The 16,384-nt window shown below is 39.1% G+C and overlaps 1 protein-coding gene across 4 annotated transcripts in view; it reads left to right on the top strand.

Annotated features, from left to right (window-relative positions):
• The window catches only part of LOC119509220 (zinc finger protein 596-like), a 69,554-nt gene extending 58,545 nt beyond the window's left edge, over positions 1-11,009 (top strand). For 2 of the 4 annotated variants that reach the window (XM_037803139.1, XM_037803138.1), the window contains exons 2-6: positions 4,300-4,386; positions 6,568-6,694; positions 7,444-7,539; positions 8,060-8,142; positions 8,577-11,009. In XM_037803139.1, coding sequence (XP_037659067.1) covers positions 4,375-4,386; positions 6,568-6,694; positions 7,444-7,539; positions 8,060-8,142; positions 8,577-9,854 — 1,596 coding nt within the window. In that variant the 5' untranslated portion in view covers positions 4,300-4,374 and the 3' untranslated portion in view covers positions 9,855-11,009. The remainder of the gene's footprint in view (positions 1-4,299; positions 4,387-6,567; positions 6,695-7,443; positions 7,540-8,059; positions 8,143-8,576) is intronic. The other 2 variants (XM_037803141.1, XM_037803140.1) reach the window with 2 other exon arrangements.
• Positions 11,010-16,384: the final 5,375 nt, after the last annotated feature.

Here is a 16,384-nt window from a genome sequence, read left to right as displayed (position 1 = left end):
TCCCTCCCTATCATCCATCTTATATTGCTTTGTCTTCTGAACTTACGAGAGCTAGCTGCACACATCCTTGAACATACACTATAATCCACGTATACACTTCCTGTGAACAAGAACATTCTTTTATGTGATCCCATTAAGCGCTGCTACGAAGTACAAGAGATTCAACAATGATACAAAGCTTACATTCTATATTTCCTTTACCTTATGTCTCAACTGTGTCCCTTTGAGCCACCTGTCCTCTATCCTCCAATCCCATCCAAGTTCATCCTTGGCATTCAATCATCTATTTAGACTTTTTTTTTTTTTTTTTCAGTTGTGGAAACATATATACCGCCTAAATCTTCCCATTCCACCCCCTCCCTAGCCTTCCATTAGTGGGAATAATCACATTTAGAATGTTGTAATGCTCTTTCCCACCATCCATTACTACAGATTTCCCTTCACCTCAAACAGCAACTCTACACTCATTTCTTAACTCCCCATTGCCCCTTCCCCCATTTCTCTTAACCCAAACTCTACATTTCATCTCTATGGTTATATTCTCTGATAATTTCTTTGTGTTTGCTGTGGGGGTTAAAATTAACCTCTTAAATCCATATCAATCTTTTTTTTTGATACAACCTTCACTTCAATAGGACACATAAACTATGTTCCTATAGTCCTCCATTCCCCCACCTTTATGTAGTTGTCTAAAATTACATATTTTACACTGAGTTCAAAACCACTGATTTGTCATTAGAGTTCGTGTAATTTATATCATGTAGGAAGTAAATAGTGGAGTTACAGTTCAAAAATTATTGACTTCTATTTGTATTCCATTGTGGTTGGAGAATGTGCTTTGAGTATATTCAAATTTTTTTTTTTTTTTTTTTTTAATTTCTTGAGGCTTGTTTTATGTCCCAGCTTATGGTCCCTTCTGGAGGAAGATCCATGATCACTAGAGAAAAATGAGTGTCCTGGTGATTTGGGATGTAAGGTACTATATATGTCTGTTAAAATTCTCTATATCTCTTTCTCCTTTCCTTGTTTCTCTGTTGGTAGGGCTCCCTTTAGAATCTGAAGTAGGGCAGGTCTTTTATCGGCAAAGTCTTTCAGCATTTGTTTGTCTGTGAAAAATTTAAGCTCTCCCTCAAATTTGAAGGAGAGTTTTGCTGAATAAAGTATTCTTGGTTGGAAATTTTTCTCTCTCAGAATTTTAAATACGTCATGTGACTGCCTTCTCACCTTCATGGTGGCCGCTGAGTAGTCACAACTTAGTCTTATGTTGTTTCCTTTGTATGTGGTGAATTGCTTTTCTCTTGCTGCTTGCAGAACTTGCACCTTCTCTTCAGTATTTGAGAGTCTGATCAGAATATGTCTCAGAGTGGGTTTATTTGGATTTATTCTATTTGGAGTTCGCTGGGCATTTACGCTTTGTGTATTTATATTGTGTAGAAGGTTGAGGAAGTTTTCCCCAACAATTTCTTTGAAAACTCTTTCTAGACCTTTACCCTTCTCTTCCCCGTCTGGGACACCAATGGGTCTTAAGTTTGGACGTTTTATTTTATCTATCGTATCCCTGAGATCCATTTTGATTTTTTCAATTTTTTTCTCCATTCTTTCTTTTGTTCTTTCATTTTCTGTTCTGTGGACTTCTAGGACACTGAGACATTGTTCAACTTCCTCTAATCTTGTTTTGTGAATACCCAGAGTCTTTTTAAATTGGCCAAGAGTTTCTTTTATTTCCATAAGATCTTCTATTTTTTTATTTACTCTTGCAATGTCTTCTTTATGCTCTTCTATGGTCTTCTTTATGTCACTTATATCCTAGGCCATGGTCTTCTTGATGTCCTTTAAATCCTTTGCCATGTTTTTGTTCCTCCATTGTAGTTCTTTGATTAATTTTGCTAAGTACTGTGCTTCTTCCGATATTTTGATTTGGGAGTTTGGAGTTGGATTCTCTATATCATCTGGTTTTATCATATGCATTAAGATTTTCTGTTGTTTTTAGCCTCTTGGCATTTGCTTTGCTTGATAGGGCTCTTTCAATTTGTAAAAAAAAAAGATACCAATCCCAGTTTCTTGGCATACACTTTAACTAACCAGCAGATGGCGTCTGCAAGTCACCTATACACCTCCAGTCAGTTCTCCCCAACTCTGTCTCTGTGTTGTATGGGGAAGTGATTCTTGTGGGGTTCAGTTGGAGAACTCAGTTTGGGTGTGTTGCTGGAGCCGTCCGCCCTGAATGTGGGGCGTGTGTACGGGTGGCCAGGGAGGAAGGGCAGCTTTAATATTCAAATCCCCCGGGTTCCCGAAGATTCAAGGCTGCCACAAGAGTCTAAGCCTTCATTTTAGTTTTGCCCCAGATTTTCTGTCACTGACCCACGTACCACTGGCATTGACATAGCGTCCCTGGGTTTTCCAAGTGGGCCCCCCTTCTCAGCTGTGATCTTCCAGGACCTCTGCTGAGGGAAGGCTGTGCACGTTGTCCCTCAAGCTAAGCCCTGGGCTGCCAGGCCATACAGGGACGCTGTCTGCCTGATGCAAAGATTAGCCTATAATTCTTGACTGGTGTAAGTTCTGAATGAAAGGCAGGCAGTAAAGCTGGGCCCCACCCCTTTCCTCTTTAGAGAAGATGGATGCCTTAGGGGGAGGTCATTAGCATTTCAGTGGTCTCTCTCTGCCTGTGCCACACCCTTGTCTGGGTCACAGAACTGGGAACTCAAAATGGCCGAGGTTTTCTCCACTGAGTTGAAAAAGGAACAGAGCTAGTCCGAGGAGACCCTCTGGCTTTCCAAGGTTAGTCGTCACCCAAAGCCTCTGTCTACTTGTTGGGGATTTGCAACTCGTCGTGAGCAGTTCAAACTCACTAATTAAAATTCCAGTTGGAGCTCAGCTGAGCTATATTCACTCGCTGGGAGAAAGCGTCTCTCTGGCACCACGAGGGTTTGTAACTTGGGCTATGGGGGAGGGGTCTCCCGATTTGGATCCGCAGTTCTTACAGATTTTGTGCTGTGATCTCAGGCATTCCTCCCAAATCAGGTTGGTGTTTGATGATTGGATGTTCATGTCTGTCCTCCTGCCGTTATTCTGGATTGTATACTAGTTGTTTCTAGTTTTTTTTTTTAGTTGTTCAGGGGAACTACTTAGCTTCCACTCCTCTCTATGCCGCCGTCTTAGATCTCCTGTATTGGCTTTTATTACAGGGATTTATTAGGTTACAAATTTATAGCTCTAAGTCCATGAAAGTGTAAAAACTAAAGCATCAGCAAGAGGATATCTTTGCTGAAGAAAGGATGATGGCATCCAGAACACCTTTCTCACCGGGAAGGCATGTGGCTGGGCTCTTGGTCCTTTCCTCCTGGGTTCTGATTTGAAAATGGCTTTCTACAACATGTCTCTGGGCCTCTGTCTTTCTTAGCTTTTCTCTCAGCTCTTGTGCATTCTTTTTTGTTCTTCTAGAGTGTTTCTCTCTAAGTATCTGGGGGTCCTCTCTGGTACAAACTCTGGGTTCCATGTCTAGCTTAGCATCTCTAAACATCTTTCTGTCTGCATCTCCAGACATCTCCAAGTGTCTGGGTCTTTGTGGGATCTCAGCTATCTAAAGGACTACCCGATTTATCTAATTAAGACCCACCCTGTATGGGCAGGGTTACAATTCCATGGAAATAATCTAATCTAAAGGTCTCACCCAACAAGATTGGATTAAAAGATCATGGCTCTTCTGGAGTCCATAACAGTTTCAAACTGGCACAGTATCTAAATCCATTAGGGAAAGAGCTGAAAGTCAGGGTTGAGGGGCTTGAGGGAGTGATCTTTCCAGGAACCCCAAGGAGTTGAACCAAGATGATTTAGGGCAAGTGCACACTGAAGGGCAGGGATAGGAATAGAACCTTGGAGAAACAATGCTAGAGAATAAACCAAGAATACATAAATCTGAGAATTTTCACAATATGCACCTGCAGGGAAAGACCAAAATCCACTTGTGGTATTAGTTGGACATATCTATTTTTGATGCACGGAGGGGACTGAAACACTCTGAGCATCATGGGATAATTAACACATGAAATATGATTTTCATGTTCCTATCTATAAGATATCTGTAGTTACATTTTCATTATTAGCAACATGAGCCATAGCCTTCTTATATTTGAATTTAGGAGATGAGGGCCTTCCCCTGATTCTCTTAGATAGGCTACATGTTTCTGTTGGTTGGATTGGGTAGGAGTACTTACAGTTGAAGGATTGGGTATATGTGACAGGTGGGTCTGGGAATTTTGGACAAGTTTTGAGTCTAATGGCTTCTTTCTGCATCCTCAGCACTGGATGCTTAGTGCTTGGACTGTCTGAGATTGAAACTCCTGAGGAAGACGGTTGGTGGTGGAATTACTGACAATGCAACCACTGGTGAGTAAGGAATTGCCATTTATACTGAAATTAAACCCTATTCAGGAGTTTGCAGATTTCTCCTAATGGCCTGGTACATTCTAAGTACACTTATGAAATCCTCACATATTTGAGATCCACTTATGTATACCCAAGACTCCGGTATAATAATGGCGGGCCATGTAGTGGGTAAGAAATAATCTTCTCTCCACCATTTACACTGATTTATTCCATCTGCTATTCAGGTTGTGTATTCACAGAAGAGATTTGAGAGGATTAATTTTCCTCATGCAGCCTTTGGCCTCAGTGGGGAAATAATTCACTCATTCACTATGTTAGTGGTAGTACTATGCTTAGGATTGTGGTGAATGCAAGGGATAGAGATGAGTAACTGGAAAACTTAACATTCCAGTGGTTTATCAGGGGAGTTCGATTAGTCCAGTTGTGTGAGTGCTGGGGTCAGGGCTATGTCATGTTCAAGAGAGCACAAGAAAGAGGCCAGAAAAGGCAATGAAAAGTAATATATTTATTTTATCCAATAGTAAACTTCTTACAGTTTTGATAGAATATATTTTCACATTTTTGAAAAGATGTTTGAAATATTCATTGCCATCTTGTGGCCAGTTAACCATCTTCTCTCTTCTGAACAACATTTGTACAACTTTGGTAAGTGGAAGCAATGGACAGGAAATATTGTTTACCTGTTTTAAGCTGTGCACACAGGAGTAGTATTGTAGGGGTAGTACAATTTTAAGAACAGTGAAAATGTTTTAAGAACTAGCAAGAGAGAGACCAGAACCAATAGTGAGTCTGTTTATCCTTGAACAGAGAGTAAAGATGAGTATAAAAGAGACAGTGAAAATTGCAGTTTGGAAGTTCAGGAGAATATTGAGTATGGGAGGCCTCCTCCAACAGGAAGAATCATCCTAGGACTGTATTTTAGTATAGCACTCTCATAGGGCCCTGGGTTTTGCTACTAAGCCTACCCTCATGTCTCATAATAAACACCTGAGTTTTGTAGAGTTGAATGGAGAACTGACTGTCCTCAAGTTCTGTATAAAGCCTGTACACTTCTGCAGAATTACGTACATTACTTCAAGTATTTCTGACATTTTAATGAATAATAGACTTAACAGTTGTACTTAACAAGTATTGGTTAGATAGAAATCATCAGCTCATTGGATTTTTCAAAAGTTGTAGCATTATGTTAAACCATTTCATAGACAAGGAAACTGAGGTCATTGCAGATGCTCAGAATGGTTAATTTGGGTTTAAAATTTGTATCTGGGTAGAGGTCAGGTATTACACAATGGGGGAGTGAGAGAAAATACATGAAAAAAGTAGTTTATCATTCCCAGATCTTAGGGAGAGAGGGGTGCCATGAGGAGGTGGTGGGAAGCATGAACAGCCCTGGTTGTTTGTGGGCAGCACACATGCTGAGAAAAAGGACCCATGGACTTGTTTTAATGTGTGGCAGGGGCATAGGTTAATAGATTTTCCACAGACTCAGTGGTTAATTTCAAGCAAGATCTTTTGAATAGGGAAGGGTACTCAGGATCCCACTGTTGAGGGAATGGTTACCTTACCATTTGGGACCACCTGGGTTCTGGGTCAGCCATGTCAGTTACGTGAGTGGTGACCAAAGATGTAGGATTGAATTATGGGGAGTTAGCCTGCAGGGATGGAAAACTTAACTAAGCTGAAGGTCAGTGTTGAGGGAAGTTGCTTGGCCAAAGATGGATACTAAGGCAGAATACAAAAATATTTTGGTACGGTAGTAGGGAATAAGTGAATAATCATTATATTAAAAAGTGGCAGATCATGAATAATTCTTCCCTTATGATGAGTTGGTGAATTTACTTGAATTTAATGGAGGAGATTTTGTTGTGGATTCTCCAAGAGAAAATTTTATGATCACCATCTGGAAGTTTTTTGGCAAATTTTCAGGTTAATCACAACATATGTTGTGCAATATTGCCTTATGGTGAAGTTTTATGTATAAGAAGTGCATATGTCTCTGTGAGTGTATCTCATAGAGATGCTGGGTTAGCATTAAGAATGATCTGACTGGAATCCCAAACACAGTTTGAGCTTTTAATGCACCCAACAACCTCCCTTCCTCAGTGCTATCATTTCAACAGACCTCCTGAGGAAATTGTTAGGAAAAGCCTTGTCTGAACCCAAATGCCTGTGTTGTTTTAGGAATCAGTGACCTTCAATGATGTAGCTATAAACTTTACCAGGGAAGAGTGGGCCTTGCTGGACACAACCCAGAGAAAGCTGTTCAGAGATGTTATGCTGGAGAATATTAATCATCTGTTGTTCATGGGTGAGTTTCTCAAATTTTTTTCTGTTTGTACAGCTTTCTATCCATCCATCCATTCATTCATCTTTCTAATCTATCATCAATGTATTCAAGTATCTAGACAAATTCACCATGTGCCACTCTGATCTCGCCACTGATTTCTTTCATAACTGTTAGGACTACTTGAAAGAATCTTTCTTTTTAGTTATTCCTTATGGTTTCATTTGTCCCACCAGTGCATGTGATCTTCCTTACTAAAATTTCATGTCTTTCTTGAGACTCAGTCTCCAACATTCATGGCAATGCAAGAACTCAATGAATGTTATTTCTTTGGATAAAATAAATAGTCTCAAGATAATTATTATCCCCTAGGGACTGTGGAAAAATTTCAGCACACAGTAGAAAAGGAGAAGGCATCTCATTTCTACATAAAACATAGAGTGTTTTGGTGGAGCTTATGTTTATTGAATTCTTTCATAAATTACACTTCAGCCACTGTGGAGTCAAAAGTTCTCCTTGTGTGAAAAGATTGAGGATACTGTAGTCAGTGAATTTAAGCATAGGCATCAAAATATCCTTAATGTCTTTGACTGAAGTTCTAGAGTCATCCTTTGTTGGAATAGGAATATCAATATATTGTGTTTCAATTACACTTCTTGGTGCTTCTTGTCAGAGCTTTCCTTTTTGTTCCTCTTACCCTGCCCTGGACTTGATGATCATGAACTTATTTCAGCATAAAACTCAAAGTCTATGCTTCTGTTTCTCATAAATAGGGTATCAGCTCTGCAATTCAGAAGTGCTTTCCCAGTGGGAACAAGGAGAAGAACTGTGGAGCGAAGGATTAAGATTTCTCCAAGGACAGAGTCCAGGTGAGTTCTAAGACTCTGTGTTTCAATATGAGCAGGGGCATTGTCAATGAATGAGCAGGTCCTTAGAAATATCAACTGAAGATTTCCTAATTGAGTGATATTCTCTGAATTATAGGCTATGAATTTGGGGAAAATCTCCTCAAATGTGTAATTATTCCATACATGTATCAATCTCTAGTTGAGAATCCATTCATGATTTTCTCTGGCTTAGGGAAATGGAGATTTGTTGCTTATAAGAGTTAAACTTTCACACAATGGCCCTTTTTCTCCTCCTCTTCTGAGGATTTTCCCTCTCTTTATCACCCAATGTCCCATCTTTTTATTTTCCCTTATTTAATGCTGAAAATATTTTAGTTATCAGTTGCTGGAAAAGTGTTGCTATGTCCTAGAGTATACCCTAATTTTACATTCTTTTCTCATCTAATTATCAATATTTAAAACATAATCAAATAAGCATTGGGGATTTTCTAATATTTCATTCTACTAATGTCACTTTATAATGTTTTTAAAATTGTTTCAGAAAGAGAAAATGACTATAAAAAAGAAGAAATGATAACCGTGCAACATATCTGTAAGAAGGATACATCTACCATCCATTTAGAGGTAAGCTTCATGAGTGTGAGCACTGATCTTCCAATTAGAGAGCTAGGATTGAATAATTTAGAAGTTCACCACAGTCTCTGAGTGTAATTAAAGACAGAATTAAATACTCCTATTAAAATGTTTTGCATAATTTCATTGAAGGGAAAAATTACCCTGAGCCCAAAACCATAATCTGATGTTTATAAAAGGTCAATTAAATAAACCTGGTTCATATAACTATTCTGTGAAACATAATGAAGTTTTCAAAATTAATTACATAGTCTGCGGTTGAGATGCTACAACAGAGAATCTCTGCATACAAGAAAGTAGCACAGCATGTACATGTAACTTTTACAATGAATTTTAACTGGAGACTTACTGAATGATTAGACTAGAGAATTTAAGTAATGAATATATGTGGACACACCTTTAACAATCTCTCTTGTCATTTGTAGCAGATTTCTAACACTGGAGAGTATCTTCTTGAAAGTCATGATTTGGGCGAGGATTCTATTCACTCCACATTGACTGACATGGGAAAGAAACCATATGTGAATGAACAGTTTCGAAAAGCTCTCAATTATCAGTCATTCTTTGGACAACATAAGCAAATTCATACTGGATGTAAGTCATATGACTGTCATCTATGTGGAAAATTCTTCAGAAGTAGTTCTGTCCTTAGACAACAAGAGAAAATGCATGCTGGAGAGAAGCAGTATGGTTGCCATCTATGTGGGAAACACTTCACTGGTAATTCTACCCTCAGGCAACATGAGAGAACTCACACTGGGGAGAAGCCGTATGTCTGCCATCTATGTGGGAAATCCTTTAGTCTATGTAGTAATCTTAAGCAACATGAGAGAACTCACACGGGAGAGAAACCATATGTCTGCCATCTATGTGGGAAATCCTTCAGTCAAAGTTCTCACCTTAGGCAACATGAAAGAACTCACACTGTGGAGAAACCATATGCCTGCCATCTATGTGGGAAATCCTTCAATCGATGTGGTAACCTTAGGCAACATGAGAGAACTCACACAGGGGAGAAACCACATGTCTGCCACCTATGTGGGAAAGACTTCACTGATAGTTATACGCTCAGACGACATCAGAGGACTCACACTGGGGAGAAACCATATGTCTGCCATCTGTGTGGGAAAGAATTCACTGATAGTTCTACCCTCAGACGACATCAGAGAACTCACACAGGAGAGAAACCTTATGTCTGCCATCTATGTGGGAAAGATTTTACTGATAGTTTTACACTCAGACGACATCAGAGAACTCACACTGGGGAGAAGCCATATTTCTGCCATCTGTGTGGGAAATCCTTCAGTCAATATGGTAGCCTTAGGAAACATGAGAGAACTCACACTGGGGAGAAACCGTATGTCTGCCTTCTGTGTGGGAATTCCTTCAGTCAAAGTTCTCACCTTAGGCAACATGAAAGAACTCACACTGTGGAGAAACCATATGCCTGCCATCTATGTGGGAAATCCTTCAATCGATGTGGTAACCTTAGGCAACATGAGAGAACTCACACAGGGGAGAAACCACATGTCTGTCACCTATGTGGGAAAGACTTCACTGATAGTTACACTCTCAGACGACATCAGAGGACTCACACTGGGGAGAAACCATATATCTGCCATCTATGTGGGAAAGATTTCACTGATAGTTCTACCCTCAGACGACATCAGAGAATTCACACAGGGGAGAAATCATACGTCTGACATCTGTTTGGGAAAGATTTCACTGATCTACACTCAGATGACATCAGAGAACCCACACTAGGGAGAAGCCATATTTCTGCTATCTGTGTGGGAAATCCTTCAGTCCATATGGTAACCTTAGGCAACATGAGAGCACTGACACTGGGGAGAAACCATATGTCTGTCTGCTTTGTGGAAATTCCTTCAAAGTTCTCACCTTAGGCAACTTGACAGAACTCACACTGTGGAGACATCATATGCCTGCCATCTATGTGGGAAAGATTTCACTGATAGTGCTACCTTCAGATAACATGAGGTAACTAACACTGGGGAGAAAATGTATCTGACATCTATGGGGGAAACCTTTAGACATTATTTTGCTATTAGAGAGCATCAGAGAACCACTAAATATGTTCTGCATAATCAAGTGTCTTCAGCCACAGCTATAACCTTTAAAAAAATGAAAGAACTCACACAGGAGTGTAATTCTCTATCAGTGTAATAAATATGTAAATGTATTTATAATCTATCCCTAAAAAATATGATTTTACTATGTTGGGAGGAACCCTATGTCTGTGATTACCTGTAATAGATTTCCTCTGAGTTTCAGCCTTGGGTGTACAAGTATAGCTCAGAGTTGGAAAAACTCCTAAACCAGAAGACTGGATAGGAAAGTCTTTTCCAGGAGGAGAAAACTCTAGAACAAGCGATAATTTTGATGGAACAGATACTCAATGAAAAAATGTGAGAAATCCTTTACTTACAATGTGTGAAATATATGTGGTTTCATATTATATAAAACCAGATGGCATGAAGCCTGCTGAGGATGCAATGCTGACATCACCAAAATGAATGACAAGCTGTAACCACATGACCTTTCAGAATGGCTATGGATTTTGTTGTTTTGTCTGAAAAAGATCTGAGACTTCTATTACCTCAGCCTCACTGGCTGCTCCTTTGAGGCAAGAAGCCAGGGATTTAGATGAAGATTTTTTGGTGGGCACTGGGCACATTGATTGTTGCCCCAGTGGGAGTTTCCCTGATGGCTGGTGTTCTCGTTTGCTAATACTGCCAGAATGCAAAACATCAGAAATGAATTGTCTTTTATAAAGGGGTTTTATTTTGTTACAAAGTTATAGTCTTAAGGCCATGAAAGTGTCCAAATTAAGGCTTCAGCATGCGTATACCTTCACTGAAGGAAGGCTAGTGGTGTTTGAAAAGCCTCTGTTAGCTGGGAAAGCACGTGGCTGGCATCTGCTGATCCCAGGTTGTATTCCAGCTCCTCTCTCAGCTCCTGTGCATTCTTCAAAATGTTGCTCTTTGGGCATGTTGTCCTCTCTAAGCTGCAGTTGCCCTCCAAAATGTCCTTCTTGGCTTCTCTGAGCTCCCTCTGTATATGAAACTCTTTTATAGGAATCCAGCAATCCAATTATGACCCACCCTGAATGGGGGGGGGGTAACACTTCCATGAAATTAATCTAATCAAAGGTCTTGCCCGCAGTTGATTGAGTCACATCTCCATAGAAATTCTGAATCAATATTTATCAACTTAATCAACATTAATACATCTGCCCCCACAAGATTGCATCAAAGAACATGGCATTTTGGGGGACGTAATACATCCAGACCAGCACCTTCCACCCCCTGGACCCCAAAATGACATGGCCTTTCCATATACAAAATACATTCATCCCATCAGAATATCACAAAAACTTAAATCGTTTTAGTAATAGTTAAGTACAAGATCCCATCAAAATTAGTTTCAAGTGTGGTCTGTCCTAAAGCAGAATTCCCCTGTAGCTCTGAACCTGTGAAGCTTCCCAATATCCAAACTTCCTTTCTATATTGGAAGTTACTTGCTTCCAATATTCAAAGGAGGAACAGTCATAGGATAAACATCCCCATTGCTATAAGGAGTAACTGAAAGGAAAACATTGTTTAAGGGACAAAAACTGTTCCTAAAATCTGCCGGGAAACTCCATTAGATTTCGAAGTTAGTCATTTATAGAATATTTTATCCTTGGGGCTTGAGAGAGCAGGAATTCAACCCTTTCCAAATGCTTACATAGCATCCTTTTTCTCTCTAAATGCTGGGGTGAGTGCTCCAACATGTCCATACATTCGGGAGACTGCCTTCTTCTCAGCCCCACAGTCCTCAAACATCATGAAAGCACCCAGACTCTCTTCCATCTTTGTGGCACACACTCAACCCCTTTGGAACAGTGGGGTGATGGCCACTCTGTCCCCAATCCCAGGGGAATGTGCTCCACCCTCTCTGAGGCCTGGGGTGGCAGCACTCTTCCTGAGCATCTAGGTGGACGGCCCACCCTCTGCCTCTGGGGCAAACTCGCCCTTTCCACGTGCATGGGCTGCTCCGCTCTCCCTGCCCGAGACTTCTTGACTCCAGACCTCAACCTCCTTGGCTTTGTCTTCATGGAAGAAATTTTTCCTTCACTTTGTCCCTTCTCCATCCCTTCCATTCCAGACCAGTTCTGTCTATACAGATTTTGCAAAAATTTTGTCAGCTTGTCATGCAGTACACAGGGATCAAAACTGTCAGGCAATAGGAGTTTCCACAGAGTCTTTCTGGATAACTCCATCTCCAATCCTGGCTTGTACTGAAACGGTGGTCGGGTTCCATGTTTTGTTAAATCGTCATGTGGGGCTTCAGCCACTGGGTTTTCACTTTCTGGAAGCCCAGAATCTTCCAAACCATCAGTTTCTGGTTTCTTTGTACCCAAGTGTTCAATTCTCAGGTTATCTCTTTCCTCTCACATTTTACTATAAGCTGCAAGGAGAAGCCACACTGCATCCTCCACACATAGTCTGGAGATCTCCACAGCTAAGTATTCCAGGTTGTTGCTTTCAAATTCTGTCTTCCATCCAACACTAGGATACAATTTTGCCAAATTCTCTGCCACTTCAAAACAAGGATCACCTTTCTTCCAGTTGGCAATGGCACATTCATTTCTGCTTAAGGTCTCATCAGAAATTTATCTTTAGAGTCCGTATTTCTACCAACAGTCTATTCAACACATTCTAGGCCTTTTCTATCAATCTCCTCACAGTTCTTCCAGAATCTTCCCCTTATCCACTTAAAAAGCTATTCCAACATGTTTAGTATTTGCAAACTCAGCAACACCCCACTTGTGTGGTACCAGAATCTGTTCTGGATTGTTAATGCTGCCAGAATGCAAAATACCAGAAATGCATTGGCTTTTATAAAGGGGGTCTTTTTGGTTACAAAGTTGCAGTCTTAAGGGCATGAAAGTGTCCAAATTAAGGTTTCAGCATGAGTATACCTTTATGGAAGGAAGGCCTATGGCGTCCAGAAAACCTCTTTTAGCTGCAAAGGCACATGGCTTGCATTTGATCCCAGGTTGTGTTCCAGCTCCTCTCTCATGTCCTATTCTTCAATATGTTGCTTTGGAGGCATTTGTCCTCTCTCAGCTTCTCCGGAGCAAAATGTCAGCAAAAGTCTGCTTTCAAAGGCCATCTCCAAAATGTCTCTCTAAGCTGTAGCATTCTTTAAAATGTTGCTCTTGGGGAATTTTGTCCTATCTAAGCTGCAGTTGGTCTCCAAAATGTCCCTCTCAGCTGCTCTGAGCTCCCTTTATGATCTCTTTTATAGGAATCCAGTGGTCCAATTAAGACCCACCCTGAATGAGTGGGGTAACTCATTTTCAGGTTTCTCACCCAATCAAATTGAGTCACATCTGCATGGAAACACTGAATCAGTAGGTTCCAACATAACACTAATACACCTGCCCCCACAAGATTGCATCAAAGAACATGGCATTTTGGGGGACATAATACATCTAAACCAGCACAGCTATCACCACCTTTCCTTCCATAGTCACTGGAATTCCTGTTTGTTTTGGCAGAAAGATCCTCAGCAGGTATAAGGGAAGGAAATCCTTCAAGCACAGGAGGAATTTGACTATTGTAGGCAGATTGGCTTTCTTGGGAATGGCATCCGCAGTTATTGCTGAAGTTAATGTTTTTTTTGGCTCCCTGTTATGCTGGCATATGTCTGTGGGTTTGTGCCCATTTCTTTCTGTCCTGGAGGAGGCTGTAGAGTTAGCACAACCAAGGGAAAGTGATTTAAATTCTCCCTTGGACGTGAAAATTATGACAGTAGTTGTCATTGTGACAAGTAAGTAATATGTATCTCATATTAAGTTTAAAAAATAAAACTACCCTTGATAATCTCAAAGTATACCTTTCTAGCTTCTGTTAACACTTCAGTCAGAATGATTTTATGACAGATTCTTTACAACTTAAAATTGAACTTGAGTATCTCTTATGTCGCCACCATTTTACTATAAAATTATTTACATTCACTCAATGTGTTACTGAACTAAGACCAACTTAGATAGATTTAAGTTGCAATATATGACATAATTGAAATCCTGATTTAAAAAACTCCAAGAAATATCTCCAGTAATACCATTAATTTAATATTTTAAAAATATTTCAAATTAAGTTCTTTAGAGATATAAAAATTCTTAAAATCTGATCTTTTGGGGGAATGTACTGGAGAGCTGTATTTATGCATTGCAGTATGCTTTCATTTTACTATTCATATTTTTAAAATTATCGTCATTTTATTACTATCAATATGCTTTTCCATTTTTGGAGATAAAAAGTAGCTAAGGGTGATGGCCTTACCTGAAAAAATGATGGACTGATATATTGATTAGTTTGTTCATGCATTCATTCATTTCACCACAGTGAATCTTCATAGATCTGTAGAGTAGAAATAACAGCTGATAGTATCTTTCCTTTCAACTTATGAAAGTAGCTGTTTTTTGTGGGGACCACTATTTATTTAATGATGTTGTGAAGTTGAATAAAATGAAATGTGTTGAGTCTTCTGTGTTGTGTAAAATATTGTTTTCCCATACAAGTTGAACATATTTCAGAATGTGAATAAGCTGAGACATAAGAAGATTGTTTTATGCATATATGCAAATGTATGTATTGTTCGTAATCTGAATAATTAATAGATGTTGATTCACAGCCAATTCCTTGCTAAGTTCCTCTTCATAACTGACACTATAAGTTGTGAAATTTTAACCAGTTTATGAAGCTACTATGCTTACGGGCTCCTAGGATAAATTCTTAGTAAACCCTGGTGAACACATTCTCCTGGATTTGATTAAACTATTTTCCTTGATGACGTGAAACTGTGTAAAAGACATTTCCAGACCTGTTTATCCTTCCACACTCAACTTCTAGAACAGAACATTAACCATGCCCCCATACTTCACATTCTGCTTTTCTTGTGGCCATATGTCCATTTTTAACACAGATAATCTCTGATAACTGCCAGAAAGCAGGACAGGTGTCACTTGTAAACTGACCTCCTGCTTGCAAGACTATAAATTCTCTCATTTTCTCTTCCCTGATGGTATTTATTTCAGGACAATTTGAAACAGTTTATTAAGAAGTTTTATTTTTCTTGTTGCTGTTTTATGTCAACCTGTTTACTGAAACTTGAGTGATAGCATCATATGACTAAGTTGGTTAAAAATGACCACTTCAATATTTATAAGTAGCACTATATAGTAAAACTTGTTTCATGCTGCAGGTCAAGATCTTAGGAAGATTTTGTTAGCATTGTCTACATATTAGACTCTCCTTTCAAGCCAATTCTCAAACTACTACTGCCATATTATAGAAATGCAACAGACTTTGATGATTTGAAAACAATAAAAACTTTTCTTATGTTGCACTCATGAATCAATGTTAAGTTTCTATCTTTAGTTTACATGTGACAATACAGCAGCTAAAACTTCACTTCTTCATAGGAAGATATGCTGTATGCCTCAACTCTTCCATTTTCTTTGTAGCTCTGGGAAGCTTTTGAACATCTTTGAAATACCATTACCTTCCATAGAGAATTTGTTATAATACACTCCGTGTGATTTAAAAATTCAGAAAATATTTCAAATAGAGTAGGTCCTCAAAATGGTGCAATTGCTGTAGAAAAATAACTAAATAAGAATTACAAATCACTGACAAAAACGTTATTTGATCCCTGCAGCACTTACATTTCTTCCATCCTACACCCATAGTACTATTTTTTAAACAAGGAAAAAAAGGCAAGAGGAAAACCAGAGCTCTTCATTTGCTAATGGGATTTTCTGTTAAAAAGATAATGACATTGTAAAGTGTTCTGAAATGATTTGTATACAGATTTTAAAACTTAGATAATTTTTTACTGGCAGATTGGCAGGTGTCAGGAGGATTTCTGCACAGCAGTTTTCCAGGGGCAACTAGAATATTGCATGAGTTCTGTCCCACAAAATAGAAATGTAAATTTCATTGACTTTAATGCATAAATTTGAAGAATGCGTTTTTGATGTAAATAATCATTGGCATATTTTTTCATTTATATTTTTCATCCACACATCCATATAAAATTTAATACATTTAAAGTTAAGTCAATATTTCAAAAAATTTAAGGTTGAATTATGCACACAATGGTCTGGAAGCTGTGTGTATGAATTGTGAACAAATGCTTATATGTTCTTTCATAACATGCC

The sequence above is a fragment of the Choloepus didactylus genome, chromosome 14 (genome assembly GCF_015220235.1).
Source record: "Choloepus didactylus isolate mChoDid1 chromosome 14, mChoDid1.pri, whole genome shotgun sequence".
Lineage (NCBI taxonomy): Eukaryota > Metazoa > Chordata > Mammalia > Pilosa > Megalonychidae > Choloepus > Choloepus didactylus.
The sequence above is the reverse complement of the archived record's forward strand: the minus strand, read 5'-3'. Positions and strand labels throughout refer to the sequence as shown.